Source organism: Oxyura jamaicensis, unplaced genomic scaffold (genome assembly GCF_011077185.1).
Source record: "Oxyura jamaicensis isolate SHBP4307 breed ruddy duck unplaced genomic scaffold, BPBGC_Ojam_1.0 oxyUn_random_OJ71445, whole genome shotgun sequence".
Taxonomy (NCBI): domain Eukaryota; kingdom Metazoa; phylum Chordata; class Aves; order Anseriformes; family Anatidae; genus Oxyura; species Oxyura jamaicensis.
In genome coordinates, this window is record NW_023310524.1 from 10,805 (window position 1) to 28,893 (window position 18,089).

The window sequence follows — 18,089 nt, forward strand, 5'->3', positions numbered from 1 at the left end:
TTTTTGCCCATGTAATTGAACCTTACACATGCTGTGGCTGTTACACTTCCCAGGATATCTAATTCTTGTGGCTCTAGGGGTGCTCGCCGCAAGTAGGCAGTCCAATCTTTGTTATCTGCCAGGATCCCCACCAGACGTGTCGTAAAGGGGTCGTTAGCACTAGCCAGGGACAGGCACATCGCTTCTTGTCCTGTCATGTTGGCGAGGGTGACCCCGATGTTGCAGTGTGGTTGGATGGAGACCCAGGGCTGGCAATAACCGATGACAGCGGCGATTGTGAGGAGGAGGCCAACCATGGCCTTACCCCCTGCTGGTACCCATCTTGGTCCGTGACCTGTGGAGACACAAGCATACCCTCGACCCCAAGTTATTAGAAGCTGGGGTCCCTCCCAAAGACCTGTATTTAATTTTTTTTACCATAACTAAGGCCTGCTCTGATTGTGGCACCCATGACACTGCGGAACTTTTGTAATGTTTTACTATGGGTGGTATCTCTTAGTGAGGAAAGGGTAATGCTAGGTGATTCATTATGTAAAGTGCCTTTCCCAACCTGTTCTGTGGTGTTTCCTGGGTGTCTCCCCCTTTTTATTTTATTTTATTCTTTATTTTTTTTCTTTCTTTCTTTTTTTTTCCTTTTTTTCCCTCTTTTTTCTCCTTTTTCTTCTTTTTTTCTTTCCTTTTTATTTTTTTCTTTCCTGTTCTTTCCTTTGCTATCCTTTTTTTCTTTACTTTTTTTCTTTTTTCTTTTTTCTCTTTTTTTTCTTTCCCCTTTTTCTTTCCTTTTTTCCCTTTTTCCTTTTTTTCTTTTTTCTTTTTTCATTTTTTTCTATTCTTTTTTCCTTTTTTCTTTTTTCTTTTTTCCCTTTTTTCCTTTCTTTTTCTTTTTCTTTTTTTCTCTATATTTTTTTCTTTCTTTCCCTTTTTCTTTTTTTCCCTTTTTTCCTCCTTTTCTTCCTTTTTTTTCCTTTTTTTTTCTTTCTTCATTTTTTTCCTTTTTCTTTTTTCCTTTCTTCCATTTTTTCTTTTTTCTATTTTTCTTTTTTTATTTTTTCACTTTTTTCTATTCTTTCTTTTCTCTTTTTTATTTCGTTCTCTTTATTTCTTTTTTTCCTCTTTTTTGTTTCTTTCCCTTTTTACTATTCTTTTCTTTCTTTTTTTCTTCCTTTTTTCTTTCTTTTTTTCCTTTTTTCTTTTTGTATTTTTTCTTTTTTTCTTTTTTTCTCTTTTTTCCTTTTTTTTCTTTTTCTCTTTTATCTCTTTTTTCTTTTTTATTTCTCTTTTTTCTTATTTTCTTTTTATTTTATTTTTTTTCTCTTTTTTCCTCTTTTTTCTGTTTTCTTTTTTTCTTTTTCTTTCCTTTTTTCTTTCTTTTCTTTTTTCTTTTTTATTTCCTCGTTTTAATTTTTTTTCTTTTTTTTTCTTTTTTCCCTTTTTTCCTTTTTTTTCCTTTTTTTTCTTTTCTTTATTATTTTTTTTTCTATTTTTTTCTATTTTTATTCTAGTAAAAACCATAAGGAGTTATCACAGATCTGGGTTAGGAGGTTTGAAGCCTTGGCCGAGCTGCCGTCGGCAGCGCCAGCAGAGGGGCTGGTGGGCTAAGGGGGTGGCGGGGTGGCGGGGGACAGCAGCAGCGGTAGAGCCGCTCGGTTCGGCGGGCACAGCAGAGCGAAGCAGAGAGGGAGGCTCGAGGCCAGCCCGGGGGTGGGGGGTGGCAGGGGGGCAGCAGCAGCGGCAGAGCCGAGGGCGGATGTCGGCATGCCTCTCTTCCCTCTCCTGTGGGTGGTGCAGGACATCCCCCTCGGGCATCCTGGGGTGTTACTTCCCCAAGCGGCTCAGATCGCTGCTTTGACCTGGCCCCGCCAACTTCCGCTTTTTCCGTGCTTGATGGTGGGTCCGGCGGGACTTCCGCATGATTTAGAGGGGCATCCCCAGAGTTCTCGCCCGCAATGTGCGTTAAAAGTCAGTAACAGTTCTGCAAGGGCTGCCGCTCCTAGTGTTAACATCTGGGCCGCGGCGCAGGCAACCTCCTTCTCCGCCTCCATAGCCTTTAGTGTCTCTAATACCGTTCGCCACAACTCGCAGACAGTTTTCACCTCCTTTTCATCTTTTGAATCCCCCGTTATAGTCCTTTCCCACATGGTATTCCCGAACTCCCACCATTCCGTAACAGGGAACAGCAGAGCAGTCTCTCTAAAATGTCCCCATCGTTGTCCCAGCTTAATCAGCTTAGTCAATTGCTTTTCTGTTGTCTTGATACCTCTCTTAGAGAGAACTCCAACAAGCAATGTCGTCGCAGCCTCTACTTCCATGGCTGCGCTTTTCCCTGGGAGGCAAGGTCTGTGTCTGCCCTGACTATGCACACAAGCAGCACTCCTCCCAGCCGTTTAATTTCTGTCCTAACTTAATTAACTTAGTTCAATTGCTTTTCCCGTTGTCTCGATACCTCTCTTAGAGAGAATTCCAACGAGCAACATCACTACTGCAGCCTCCACTTCCACAGCTGCGCTTCCTCTGAGAGGTAGGGAGTGACCCTGACCCGTGTCTGCCAAGCAGCACTCCTCTCAGCCATTAATTTTCCCAGTCCCCTCCTCTAGCTGCTTACCGCAGCCTCGGAGAACTCAGTCGAGCTGGACTATCTGGCGAGTAACCATCCTCTGCTACCAGATGTCAGAAAGGGAGACAGTCCCGGAGTAACGATGCAACCTCTATGCGAGTATAATCGTCCTCCTTTATTGCATGTTCTAACAGAGTATATATAGGCAACGAACTACAGCATGCGCCGACAACAACTAACTTATCAGGTCTAGCTTCTCCCTGCACTTCTCTCTAGCTTGTTTCCTCATTATCTCTAATTCAAGGACGTGGGAAACAGTGCAAAGCCACCTGCGAATTCCTTTCCCACACAGGATGGTTATGGGTGGCAAGGTGTGTGGGAGGATATAGGCAGGTATCTATCACGATTGCCACCTCCAATGGTTTTGGAATTCACCCCTGAACAAGTACAGAATCCTGAAAAACTCATAGAATGTTTTAAAAATGTATGCTCATATCCTGACAATGCCGGAGATTTACAGCTTGCCGCACTGTGCTGGGGTCTTTGCCTGTGCCTATCAAACACTCTTCAATGCTATTCAGCACCTTAAAGAGAAAGAATATGCCTCTGGATCTTTTCCAAGCCTCGCAACAGGCCACTCCAACCCCTGTGACAGGTCCTGTGGTTGAACCAGAGAACAAACCCGTGCTGGTATCAGTCACCCCTATACACAAGACGAAACAAAGGATGCAAAAGTCGGCTCATTTAGCAAGGGAAGAAACTCCTACTAAGAAAGGGAAAGAGGAAGAAGAGGATGAGGCAGGCTATTCAGAAGCAGGGCCATCACGGGAACAGGAAGAGAAAGAGGCAGATCTCATAAACGTGGCACTAACCACCTGATCCCTATTCCTGGGTGAGCTGTGAGATATGCAAAAAGATTTCATCCATCGAGCACATTGTCATCTGGCTGCTCTGATGCTGAGATAACAGGGCCAGTAGCCTGGATTTAGAGGACAGAGAAGATGAGCAACTGGGATCTCTCGCTAGGGAAGGAGGCACTGATAAAGAGATTGGAAAGGGAGCACAATCCTCAGCCTCTGTAAGTGACTCCAGTCAGACGCAAAGAACAGGTGTCCCTTCAAGGAAGATGTAATATGTCACCCAGGCAAGTGGAACACCATGGAGAGAAGTATCTAGTACCTGCGGGAATTCCTTGTGCTTGAGGTGATTTATGATTACCTGGACAACGAACAGCTATCCAAAGATCCAGATGAAGTCCAGTGCACGCAACCCATGCGGAGGAAGTTTGTATGGAGTGCACCATCGTTGTATCCTAGCTCATTGGCAGTAATGACATGGAAAGATGGAAAGGACCACACAGTGAATGAATTGGCTGGACAATACTGGCAGTACGAAGAAAGTCTCTCTTCTTCCCTATGGAACTGCATCTCTGCTGTGGAGAAACTTTCTCAAGCAGTCCATCAACTCAAAGAATGCTTTGGAGAAACTTTCCCAAGAGGTCCACCAACTTAAAGAGAATATATCTTCCTCCCCACATGTATGAAACAGTATCTCAGCTATTAGAAATGAGAGTCCCTCTGCTCAAGAAATGGGATAGAGTGGGCACACACCACGTGCCACCCTGTGGTTTTACCTATGTGACCATGGAGAGGACATGAGGAAGCAGGATGGAAAATCTACCTTGACTCTAGAGGCACTGGCACGTGAGTTGTAAGGAAAAAGAATTGCAAAAGGGGGTTCTTCTGGGAAAACTACTGATCCAGTCTCCAGTGAGCAGTCCCCCAGACAGAATAATGAATGCTATGACCAGGACTGGAGGGGCCCTGCCTCCAGACAAGTAGAGGAAAAGGACTTTATTGGACTCTGTGGATTTGATGGCCTGGCACATCAGACCCACAGAAGTATAAGGCTCTAGGGGACACAGGTGTACAGTATACCCTAATGACATCAAGCTATAAAGGGACAGAACTTATCTGTATCTCTGGAGTGACAGGGGGATCCCAACAGCTAACTGTATTGGAGGCCGAAGTGAGTCTAACTGGGAATGAGTGGCAAAACTACCCCATCGTGACTTGCCTGGAGGCTCCATGCATCCTTGGCATAGACTACCTAAGGAGAGGGTACTTTGAGGACCCAAAAGGGTACAGGTGGGCTTTTGGTATAGTTGCCTTGGAGACGGAAGGAATTAAAAAGGTGTCTAACTTGCCCAGTCTCTCAGAGGACCCTTCTATTGTGGGCTTGCTCAGGGTTAAAGAAAAACAGGTGCCAATCCATTACCACAACGGTGTACCAGCGGCAACATCGCACCAACCAAGACTCCCTGATTCCCATCCATAAGCTGATTCGTTGACTGGAGAGCCAAGGAGTGACCACCAAAACTCACTCACCCTTTCATAGTCCCATATGGCCAGAGCAGAAGTCTATTGGAGAGTGGAGGCTAACAGTGGATTATTGTGGCCTGAATGAAGTCACGCCACCGCTGAGTGTTGCAGTGCCAGACATGTTAGAACTTCAATAAAACTGGAATCAAAGGCAGCCAAGTGGTACACCACAATTAATATCGCTAATGCATTTTTCTCCATCCCTCTAGCAGCAGAGTGCAGGCCACAGTTTGCCTTTACTTGTAGGGGAGTCCAATATACTTGGAATCGGCTGCCCCACGGGTGGAAACACAGCCCTACTGTTTGCCATGGACTGATCGAGTCTGCACTGGAACAGGGGGAAGCTCCTGAACACCTGCAGTACATTGATGATGTCCTCGTGTGGGGCAACACAGCAGAAGAAGGTTTTGAGAAAGGGAAGAAAATAGTCCAAATCCTTCTGAAAACCAGTTTTGCTATAAAACAAAATAAGGTCAAAGGACCCGCACAGGAGATCCATTTTTCAGGAATAAAATGGCAAGATAGATGGTCATTGTCAGATCCCAGTGGATGTGATCAACGAAATAACATCTATGTCTCCACTAACTAGCAAAAAGAAACACAAGCTTTCTTAGGCATTGTGGGTTTTTGGAGAATGCACATTCCAAATTACAGTCTGATAGTAAGCCCACTCTATCAAGTGACCTAGAAGAAGAATGATATCAAATGGGGCCCTAAGCAATGATATGCCTTTGAACTAATTAAATGGGAGATAGTTCATACAGTAGCCCTTAGGCAGTCCATGCAGGACAAGAGGTAAAAAATGTGCTCTACACCACAGCTGGGGAGAATGGCCTCACCTGGAGCCTCTGGCAGAAAACATCAGGGGAGAGTCAAGGTCAACCCCTAGGGTTTTGGAGTCAGGGATACAGAGGATCTGAGACCTGCTATACTCCAACTGAAAAAGAGATATTGGCAGCATATGAAGGGGTTCGAGCTGCTTCAGAAGTGGCTGGTACTGAAGCATAGCTCCTCTTGGCACCTCGACTGCCGGTGCTGGGCTGGATGTTCAACTGATGCTATGTGGAGGAAGTAGGTTGCACTGATCACACAAGAAGCTCGAATAGGAAACCCCAGTTGCCCATGAATTTTGGACGTGATCACGGACTGGCCAGAAGGCAAAGATTTTGGAATACCACCAAAGGAGGATGTGACGTGCTGAAGAGGCCCCGCTGTATAACAAGATACTAGAAAATGAGAAGAGATATGCCCTCTTCACTGATGGGTCCTGTCATATTGTGGGAAAGCATTGGAAGTGGAAGGTTGCTGTATGGAGTCCTACACGATGAGTTGTGGAAACTGCTGAAGGAGAAAGTGAATCGAGCCAATTTGCAGAAGTGAAGGTCATCCTGCTGGCTTTAGAAGTTGCTGAATGGGAAAAGTGGCCAGTGCTCTATCTCTATATTGATTCATGGATGGTAGCAAATGCCCTGTGGGGGTGGTTACAGCAATGGAAGCAGAGCAACTGGCAACGCAGAGGTAAACCCATCTGGGCTGCTGCACTGTGGCAAGATATTGCCGCCTGGGTAGAAAACCTAGTTGTAAAAGTATTCTATGTAGATGCTCATTTACCTGAGAGTCGGGCCACTGAAGAACATCAGAACAACCAGCAGGTAGATCAGGCTGCTAAGATTGAAATGGCTGAGGTGGATCTGGACTGGCAACATAAGGGTGAATTATTTATGGCTCGGTGGGCCCATGACAACTCAGGCCATCAAGGCAGAGATGCAACATATAGATGGGCTTGTGATCGATGGGTGGACCTTCTGAAATATAAATATGAGGAGGCCTGGCAGAGTGATTATATCACACTCCCACAAACCTGCCAAGGCAAGCACCATGTGCTTACAGTGGTGGAAACAACCACCAGATGGCTGGAAACATATCCTGTGTCCCATGCCACCACCCAGAACACTATTCTGGGCCTTGAAAAGCAAGTCATATGGCAACACTGGCATCCTAGAAATAATTGAATCAGACAATGGGACTTATTTCCGAAACAACCTTATAGATACCTGGGCCAAAGAGCATGACACTGAATGGGTTTGTCACATCCCCTGTCATGCACCAGCCTCCGGGAAAATCAAAAGATGCAATGGGCTGTTAAAGACTACACATAGAGCAATGGGTGCTGAGACATTCAAACATTGGGATGCGCATTTAGCAAAGGGCACCTGGTTAGTCAACACTAGAGGATCTACCAACTGAGCCGGACCTGCCCAATCAAATCTCATATGTACCATAGAAGGGAATAAAATCCCTGTAGTGCACACAAAGAACATGCTGTGGAAGACAGTCTGGGTTACTCCTGCCTCGAACAAAGACAAACCTAGCTGTGGGATTGCTTTTGCTCAACGACCTGGGTGCACTTGGTGGGTAATGCAGAAGGATGGGGAGGTCCAGTATGTACCTCAAGGGGATTTGGTGTTGGGAGAGAATAGCCCATGATTTGAATTGTATTATGTTAATTGCTATATAATACTGCATGTAATCACTACTATGGTTGCTATGTGTCCCATCGGCAGTATTACAGTAAGAGTCACACAGATTAATGAAGAATGTGTTTTGATGGAACTGAGCAAAGTGCAGCAGTGATAGAACCAGACAAGCGCAGTGGTGATGGAGCCAGAGCTGGCCTCAGCATGCAACAATTCAACACCACACCCCGTGTCTCCTGCCCTGAAGGATTGTTATGACAGATGGAACCCAGAGTCATAGACTAAATGAACTCAATAGACATTTTAGAGTGACGGCCCATATACTAAGGGAATTATATCTGTGTGTGCATATATCAAAAGACAGAAAAGTGGTGATTAATTGGGATGCATTGGAAAGTGGGACCCAAGCATGATGTAAAGCGTATGGAATAAGGGGTGGATCTTGTCCTGGTTTCGGCTGGGATAGAATTCATTTTCTTCATAGCCACTGGTATGTGCCATGTTTTGGATTTAGGAGAAAAATAATGTTGATAACACACTGATGTTTTAGTTGTTGAAGAGCAGTGCTTACACAGAGGCAAGGGCTTTTCAGCTTATTATGCCAGAGCGAAGGCTGGGGGTACACAAGAAGCTGGGAGGGGACAGAGCCAGGACAGCTGACCCAAACTGGCCAAAAGGGATATTCCATACCATATGGTGTCATACTGAACGATTAAAATTGGGAAGGTTGGGTGGGGGGGGGGAGATCTCTGCTCGGGGAGTTACTGGGCATTGGTCGGCAGGTCGTGAGCAATTGCATTTTGCATCACTTGTTGTATATATATTTATATATAGTAGTAGTAGTCTCAGGATTATTTTATCTTCCTTTTCTGTCCTATGTAACTGTCTTTATCTCGATCCACAAGTTTTGTGATTTTTATTTTCAATTCTCCCCCCTATCCCAGTGGGGAGGGGGAGGGGAGGGAAGGGGGAGTGAGTGTATGGCTGTTTGGTGCTTAGCTGCCTGCCAGGTTAAACCAGGTTTTAAACTAAAAGAGGGTAGATTTTGATTAGGTATAAGGATGAAATTCTTTACTATGAGGGTGGTGAGGCACTGGAACAGGCTGCCCAGAGAAGTTGTAGATGCCACATCCCTGGAAGTGTTCAAGGCCAGGGGCTTTGAGCAACCTAGCCTAGCGTGGGAGGAGTCCCTGCCCCTGGGGGGGGGTTGTCCAACCTTCCCATGTCTAGGAGGCTTTTGAATATCCTCAAGGAGAGAGACTCCGCAACCTCTCTGTGTAACCTGTTCCAGTGTTCTGCCACCTGCACATAAAATGGGATTATTTTATATATATATTGCATTTGTTGATGTAACTGATCTTATTGATTTCCCATTTGTGGAAACAAATGGTAATTTAGTAATTTGCTAAAGTAAAAAAGCCTATTAAATATCTTATTGCAATAACTGTACACTTAGTTTTGAGTTAATACATTGATATTTTGAAGATCTACATTGTTTGGCCTAGCCTTGCTGTTACTGAAATCATTGGGAACCTTAGGCTCTAGTTCACATTTTTGAATTTTTCCTTCCACGTTCTCCCTGGTTGACAATATATTCCCCTGCTAGGCCTGATACTAGTGTATCTCTTAGAAACATTTGTGAGCAATAGTAAACATACATGTTGGCTATAGTTGAAAGTCTTGTAAATTTCAAATAAATATATGCTGCTGAGTCTAGGAAACCCTTACATTCAAGACAGTACAAAAACTATTCAATTGATAAAAACAAACAAACAAAAAAAACATTTAATAATATTAACCTCTTATATTTTGCTTTATCCTGTCATATTCTTTAATATCTTTGCTTTTTTATATATATATATATATACAGATACAATATATTTGTGAAATTATTTTAATCTGCTACCTGCCAAGAATAACATCTCCTTCTGCTTAAAAAAAATAGCTAGCTGGTTTGTTAACAAATTTTTTTTCAACATTAAAATATATTAAATATGAAAGACATTCCTCTTTGGGCATTATGACCTTCTAGACTTTATATATTTACATCATTCTTAAATCTTTTCTAATTGAGCTGTAGTTGGCACCATTCACAATGGTTTTCTTCTGTTATGTTGTCATGGAAACAGATACATCTCGAGTACTTCCAGAGTTTGAAGAAGTTGACATATCTTCTCTACCAGATGGTACTGCTCTTGAAGACATAAAATCATTGCAAAGTCTTTATCGAGAGCACTGTGAGGTAAGGGAAAAAAGGCATTCACGTAAATCATTCTTCATTGAAAATTCATGTCTTCTAGTGAGAATCAGTACAACTGGATGACTGACACAAAACATATTACAGGCAGGCTATTGATATCTGATGTGCTAACCAAATAGTTTGCTTATTTCATCAGAAATGAAATTGGAAAAACGATTTCTCTGAAATTTCTCTCTTTACCAGGAAATAAAAAAATATGTAATAGAATACTGAGACTGGAATATGATAATGTATATATTTGGAGATTTTTAGATAAATTACACTTTAGATATATGCAGAGCTTTGCTTTTGTTTATAGGGGTTGAAATCAGATTAAATTATTATTTCTAACATTTATGTTAAAAACAAGCTCGCTGTTTTCTTCAAGTTTTAAAGAAAAAAGTTGTTTAAGGTTGTTAACATTTCATATTAAATAATGTGTTAAAATTATTGTTGAAGGTGCCTGAAAAAAAAAATGAAGCAAAACGATTAATGAAATAGCAATTTTCCTATGTGTTTTTAATAGTGTTAAAAGTTCTGTTTAGGTGAAGTCACCTGATATGTTTCCTTAAGCTCTTTTTTTGAGAATTCTTTCTATTTTCACTTGGACTTATCTGAGTCTGTTCACACTAGTGAAATTCATCACTAAAAAGCTATTAAAATACATTGTTTATTTATAAATCTAAATTTTTATTACTTTTTCTGAAAAATGACTAAGGGGAGGGGAGAGCTATACCACTGGAAGGAGGTGGAGGAGAAAAATGGTAGAAGACTACCTGCACTCGTTTTATATTGTTTTAGGCAATAGTGGATGTTGTTGTGAATCTTCAGTTTAGCCTGATAGAAAAATTGTGGCAAACTTTCTGGCGCTATTCTCCTTCTGCTCCAGCTGATGGCACTGGTATTATTGAAGCAAGGTCAGTATATGTCTCACTTAAATAATAATTTATTATTATATTGTTTACTATTATTTATAATAAACAGCTCTGTTTAATAGAGGGTACTTTAGGAGAACATGATGATGGAAACATGGATGATGTTAGAGGAAACATTTCAGCAAGTGTCGGCTTTACCCCTGGTCATAAGAAACTATTCTATTCTATTCTGTTCTGTTCTGTTCTGTTCTGTTCTGTTCTGTTCTGTTCTATTCTATTCTATTCTAAATGATGTCAGCAAGACAAGCCTCAGTTAGCTTCCTGACTCTTCCAAAACTAGTTGTTTGATTCATGTTTCCAGATCTCATGATTTACTAACCAAGGCCAGTAAATGTCTCTCTTTATTCTATCATCATAATATAACAGCAGGTGTCAAATCAAAGCCTTGAAATGACTGTATACATCTTCCTTTTTTCCTTTCTTTGGATGACTACAGTCAAAGTATCCTTATACAATATACTGTCCCGTTCTTTTAAATTCCAAGGACCATTTTTATGCTACCTCTGCATAATTTATGGGCTGGAGCTGAACTTTGGAGGCCATTTTTCCCCAGTTTCATATGAACAAGGTAAAGAGGTTCAATTGGATGTAACTGAGACTTTTATAAAGTTTTTATTAAATAAGTAAGTCCATTGTACTTTTCTTATCTGTATGTAAATGCATTTTCATTTATTCATTTGTTACTTTTATTCACGCCAGCAATCTGACTGAAATAGAAAGTCGACTTCCAAAAGGAAAACTGATTACTCTGTGCAAAAATGAGTCTATTCTGAAATGGATTTGTAATTGTGACCATGTGATGTACCAGGCGTTGGTGGAGATTCTCATTCCTGATGTCCTTAGACCTATTCCTAGTAAGTTAAACACAGATAACACCTCATAAAAATTTTGGTTTGTTTTGTTTTATGTGGTGGTGCTTTTGTGCATCACGTGAAACTTTTGGGAATGATTTTGAAGGACATAAAAGTAGCATGTGTTATCTTTCCTTAATTCTGTTGAGTAGGAAGGTGTACTGGAGTTGATGTAAGCACTGTATTTAAAGAATAGGAGACTGGATATTTCACTGCATTTAGGGAACTTCCCTATGGAAGATGCTTTTGTCACTGCAAAGTCTAAGTTTTTATTAATTTTAAGATAAAAATTGGTTCCTTTACACACTGGCTCTAGTCTACCTGACAGATGCAAATGCACTATGGTCCTGAGCCTGAGTCCATTAATGTCAGACAGTCTTTCCATTGGCTTCAGTAGACTTTAGCATTACATATAAAAAAACTTTCCCAGACCAGACTTTCCCTCTGGTCTCAGGGGCCTGGGGTTCCTGAAAGCAGTCCTTACCAGTAAAGACTGAGGTGAAGAAGGCATTCAGTACCTCATCCTTTCCCATGTCCTTGGTCTTCAGGATCCCTGGCCCATTCAGCAGCAGGCCCACATTTTCCCTGGTCTTCATTTTGCTGCTGATGTACCTGTAGAAGCTCTTAATGTTGCCCTTCATATCCCTCGCCAGTTTCAACTCCAGGTGGGCTTTGGTTTTCCTAACCCCATCTCTGTACTCTCAGACAGTGTCTCTGTATTCCTCCTGGGTCCCTTGTCCCTTTTTCCGGCTCCCATATGCTTCCTTTTTATGTTTGAGTTTAGTCAGGAGCTCCTTGTTCATCCATACAGGCTTCCTACCACCTTTGCTCGATTTCCTGCTCACTGGGATGGACCATGCTTGAGCATGGAGGAGGTGATCCTTGAATATCTCTGGACCCTTCTCTGCTCTCCAGGACTCTCCCCCGTGGGATTCTTCCAAACAGGTCCCTGCATAGGCCAAAGTCTGCTCTCCTGAAATTTAGAGTTGTGATCCTGCCATGTGCATTGCTCCCTCCTCTCAGGATTCTCAACTCCACCATCTCATGGTCAATGCAGCCCAGGCTGCCCACAACCTTCCAGGCTGCTCCAACCACAGTTCTTCCTTGTTTGTAAGAATTGCATCCAGCAGAGTGTCTCCCCTTCAGCCCTGTTTTTCTGATTACAAGCTCTCTCTTTTCCTTAACACCCTGCACCCGTTCCTTGTCAACCCATTCCACCACTTCCTCATTTGATTGTGGGCCTCCCTTGTCATTTCTAGTTTAAAGCTTTCCTCACCAGGTTGGCCAGCCTGCTGGTAAAGATGCTTTTGCCCCACTTGGTCAGGTGGATCCCATCTCTTCAGCAGTCTTTGATTCTTAAAGAGAGATCCCCACGGTCATAAAAAAAAAAAACAAATCCCTATTGTCATCACCAGCTGGGCAACCAACTGTTGGCCCACAGGATCCTCCCATTCCTCCTCAAACCCTTCCTTCTCACTGGAAGGATCAAGGAGGATATTGCCTGAGCCCCCATGACTTTGTTCCATTGCCTCCAGGTGCATGTAGTCACACTGGCTATGCTCCAGGTCTCCCCTGGCAGTATTGTCGGTGACGATTCATAAGGGGTAATAGTCCGAGGGCCAGACAAACCTCTGCAACATCTCTACAATATCCCAGATCCAATCCCCCAGCAAATAGTAAACCTCCCAACACAGAAGGTCAGGTCAGCAGATGTGGTCCCCCATCCCCTACAGCACAGAGTTTCCTGTTGTTATCACTTGCCACTTCCTTCTGGTACTGCTGCATGGCTCAGGCTTAGCTTGGATGCTTCACTGGACAGAGTTCCTAGACCCTCATCTGCTCTGAGGGTGCCAAACCTGTTCTTTAGTTGGAGATATGCAGGTGGAGCAGGAGCCTTCTTCCTGTTGTCAGAAGTCACAAGCTTCCAGCCTTTGCCATTTCCAACCCTTTAGGCTGGAAATTAGGAGAAATTTCTTCTCAGAAAGAGTAGTTAACAGTTAGTAGTTAGTCTCCTTAATGATTCTATGATTCTAAATCAATTCTACTATTCTAACTCAATAAGCACAGACCACCCAATCCTCTTTCAATGCAGCTGGGGGTTCAGGCTGCAGGGTCTTGGAGATGAACCGTTCAATCTCTTTCTTATCATCTCTGACGCTACACAATCTGCTGACCTCCACCCCCACCTCCTCGGCAGCACAGATCCTGTACTGCTGCACACCTTCTGCAGGCAAGGAGACTGTCTCCCTCTGCCCCAGTCTCAGTGAGAGACCCCAGGCACTCCTTGTACCCTGAGAGCTGCATCCTCCCTTGGGAGTTCAGTCTGGATTGAGGCCTCTGATATTGTAGGGATAGTTGCTCCAACAGCTGGAGGTGGTGCCCCGCAATGCATTAACAGCATTGCTTAGGACATGGATGCAATTCTCTGCAAGGTTTCTGGCCCCCTTCTGTGTAACCTTCTGAGCAAAGTGCTGCATCTGTCGGCTGCCTCTGCTAGCAATGTTGTAAGAAGTAACTCAGGAAAATATTTGCAAGCATTACTTTGTAGAAGGTATTATCAAGCAAGGAAATAAAGGCTAGTGTTACCACATGATGAAGACTGAAATAACTACAGAAAAGATGCACAGTAAATAAAACATCTACGTTTATTGCTTATATGTAAGTTTTCAGAAAAAAAGTAATAATTGCAGACTCTCGCTTGTGTATCAACACTAAAACCTTCTTGATTATTTATGTTTGCAGTAGAAATTAAAATGTAGAAGACCTCACCCTTGCAGGTCACTGAATTTAGTGATTAGAAACGAAATATCATAACATATGCTTTGTGCCACTAACTGCTGCCACTAAACTTCATGAGGTTCGCACAGACCCACCTCTCAAGCCTGTCCAGGTCCCTCTGGATGGCATCCCTTCCCTCCAACTGATCTCCACCTGGACATTGAGTCGTTGACCATCCAGCCAATTCCTTACCCTCCAAATGGTCCATCCATCAAATCCATGTCTCTCCATTTTAGAGAGAAGGATATCATGTGGAATAGTGTCACAGAATCACAGAATGGTTGAATTTGGAAGGGACCTCCAGAGATCATCTAGTCCAACCCCCCTGCTCAAACAGGGTCACCTAGAGCATGTTACACAGGATTGCATCCAGGGGGGTTTTGAATATCTCCAAAGAAGGAGACTCCACAAACTCTCTGGGCAGCCTGTTCCAGTGCTCTGTCACACGAACCATAAAGTTCTTCCTCATATGGCAATGAAACCTCCTGTGGTTCAATTTATACCCATTACCCCATGTCCAATCCCTGGCCACCACTGAGAAGTGTTTGGCCCCATCCTCTTTACATTGTCACCTCAAGTATTTGTAGAGGTTGATAAGATCCCCTCTCAATCTCCTCTTCTCTAGGCTAAACAGGCCCAGCTCACTTAGTCTTTCCTCATAGGACAGATGCTCCAATCCCTTAATCATTTTTGTGGCTCTATGCTGCACCCTCTGTAGAAGTTCTATGTCCCTCTTGTACTGGGGAGCCCAGAACTGCACACAATATTCCAGGTGTGGCCTCACCAGAACTGAGTAGAGGGGGAGGATTACTTCCCTTGACCTGGTGTCCACACTCCTCCTGATGCAGGCTAGGATCCCATTGGCCTTCTTGGCCACAAGGGCACATTGCTGGCTCATGGTTAACTTGTTGTCCACCACGACCCCCAGGTCCCTCTCCACAGAGCTGCTCTCCAGCAGGTCAGCCCCCAACCTGTACAAGTGCCTGGGGTTGTTCCTCCCCAGGTGCAGGACCCTGCACTTGCCCTTCTTGAACCTCAGGAGGTTCTTCTCCGTCCAAGTCTCCAGCCTGTCCAGGTCCCTCTGAATGGCCGCACAGGCCTCTGGTGTGTCAGCCACTCTGCCAAGCTTTGTATTGTTCTCAAACTTGCTGAGGGTGCATGCTGTCCCTTCATCCAGGTCACTGATGAATAAGTTGAATAGCACTGGATCCAATACCGACCCCTGGGGGACACCGCTAGCCACAGGCCTCCAACTGGACTCAGCACCGTTGGGCACAACCCTCTGAGCTCTGCCATCCATCCGGTTCTCAGTCCACCCCACTGTCCACTCATGGATCCCACACTTCCGGAGCTTGTCTATGAAGATGTTATGGGAGACAGCGTCAAAAGCCTTGCTGAAGTCAAGGTAGTTAACATCCACTGATCTCCCCTCATCCATCCAGCCAGTCATCTCATTGTAGAAGGCTATCAGGTTGCTTAAACATGACTTCCCCTTGATGAATTCATGCTGATTATTCCTGATCACCTCCTTTTCCTCCACGTGCTTAGAGATGGCCTCCAGGATGAGCTGCTCCATCACCTTTCCAAGGATGGAGGTGAGGCTGACTGGCGTGCAGTTTCCTGGGTCTACCTTCTTGCCCTTCTTGAAGACTGGAGTAATGCTGGCTTTCTTACAGTTCTCAGGCACCTCTCCTGTTCTCCAAGACCTTTCGAAATACTTTGCACAAGTCCAGGTAGATGCTGTCAGTTGCTCTTCCCCTATCCACGTATGCTGTAACCCTGTCGTAGAAGGCCACCAGATTTGTCAGGCACAATCTGCCCTTCGTGAAGCCAAGCTGACTGCCACCAATCCCCTCCTTATTTTCCATGTGTGCACCCTCAATAAGTTTGCGGACGACACCAAGTTGGGGGGGGGGGGTTGATCTGCTGGATGGTAGGAAGGCCCTGGACAGGATGAGTTGATGGGCAGAGGCCAATGGGATGAGGTTCAACATGGCTAAGTGACTTTAGGCTGCTCAGGGAACTGGTTCGTAAGGTCCCCTGGAAAACTGTTTTTGAAGGTGTTGGCGTCCACCAGTGCTGGTCAGTCTTTAAGCACTGCCTCCTAAAAGCACAGGATCAGGCAATTCCAAAATATCAGAAGTCAAGCAGGCAGGGCAGAAGGCTGTTTGGCTGACCAGGGTTCTTCTTCTGGAGCTTAGGCATAAAAAGAAAGTTCATAGCTACTGGAAGGAGGGTCAGGCGATGAGGAAGGAATACAGGGATGCTGTTCGTGTTTGTAGGGAGAAAATTCGTGTGGCCAAAGCCCTATTAGAGTTGAAGCTGGCCATGTCTGTGGGAGACAATGGAAAGGGATTTTTTTAGATATGTGAACAGAAAAAGGAGGACCAAAGAAAACATAGGTCCGCTACTTGATGGGGAAGGTCTCCTCACAGAGCTGGAGGACCGTGACAGTGGGAATGATAAAGTCCCAGCCAACCCTGAATGCGTGCAGGATTTACTGCTCCACCTGGATCCATACAAGTCCATGAGTCTGGATGGGATTCATCTCAGGGTTCTCAGAGAGCTGGCTGACGTCGAACAAGGTGCCAGGTCCTGCACCTGGGAAGGGGCAACCCTGGCTATATGTACAGACTGGGCGAAGAGATGCTGTACAGCAGCCCCACAGAGAGGGACCTGAGGGTTTTGGTTGATAGCAAGTTGAATATGAGCCAGAAGTGTGTTCTAGCAGCCCAGAGGGCCAACCATATCCTAGGGTGCATCAAGCACGGCCTTGCTAGTCTGTTGAGGGAAGTGATTGTAGACCTCATCGCGGTCTACAGCTTCCTCAGAAAGGGGAGAGGAGGGCCAGGCACCGATCTATTATTTCTGGTCACCAGCTATAGGACTCGAGGGAATGTAGTCAAGCTGCAACAGGGGAGGTTCAGGTTGGATATCAGGAAAAGGTTCTTCACCGAGAGGGTGGTCGCTCACTGGAACAGGCTCCCCAGGGATGTAGTCACGGCACCAAGCCTGTTGGAGTTGCTCTCAGTTGCCTGTTGGACTATGCTCTCAGTCATATGGTCTAAATTTTTAGTGTATACCTGTGTGGAGCCAGGAGTTAGACTCGATGATCCTTGTGGGTCCCTTCCAACTTGGGATATTTAATGGCTAAGTGCCGGGTCCTGCACTTTGGTCAGAACAACCCCATGCAGCGCTACAGGCTTGGGGCAGAGTGGCTGGAAAGCTGTGCAGAGGATAAGGATCTGGGGTGTTGGTCGATGCTCACCTGAACATGAACCAGCAGTGCACCCAGATGGCCAAGGCAAATGCCATCCTGGCTTGTATCAGGAATAGTGTGGCCAGCAGGACCAAGGAGGTGATTGTCCCCCTGTACTCTGCTCTTGTGAGGCTGCACCTCAAGTACTGTGTTCTGTTTTGGGCCCCTCACTACAAGAAAGACATGGAGGCCCTGGAGCGTGTCCAGTGAAGGGCTGTGAAGCTGGTGAAAGGTCTAGAGAACAAGTCTTATGAGGAGCGGCTGAGGGAGCTAGGGTTGTTTATACTGGAGAAGAGAAGGCTCAGGGGAGACATTATCGCTCTCTACAACTACCTGAAAGGCCTCTTCTTGCAGATAACTATTGACAGGACTAGAGGGAATGGCCTCAGGTTGCACCAGGGGAGGTTCATATTGGAAATGAGGAGAAATTTCTTCTCAGGAAGAGTAGTCAGGTATTGGAATGGGTTGCCCAGGAAGGTGGTGGAGTCACCGTCCCTGGGAATGTTTAAGGAAAGGTTGGACTTGGTGCTTAGGGAGATGGTTTAGTGGGTGACATTGGAGGTAGGGGGATGGTTAGACCAGATGATCTTGGAGGTCTTTTCCAAACTTAATGAT

The 18,089-nt window shown here is 44.6% G+C and overlaps 1 protein-coding gene across 1 annotated transcript in view; it reads left to right on the forward strand.

The window, feature by feature from the left end:
• Positions 1 to 18,089, forward strand: part of LOC118159647 (transcription factor RFX3-like) — a gene marked incomplete at its 5' end in the record, with an annotated part of 71,389 nt that overhangs the window by 4,644 nt on the left and 48,656 nt on the right. Inside the window, 3 exons of the mRNA XM_035314216.1 lie at positions 9,542 to 9,654; positions 10,453 to 10,568; positions 11,286 to 11,440. Of these exons, the coding sequence (XP_035170107.1) occupies positions 9,542 to 9,654; positions 10,453 to 10,568; positions 11,286 to 11,440 (384 nt within the window). The remainder of the gene's footprint in view (positions 1 to 9,541; positions 9,655 to 10,452; positions 10,569 to 11,285; positions 11,441 to 18,089) is intronic.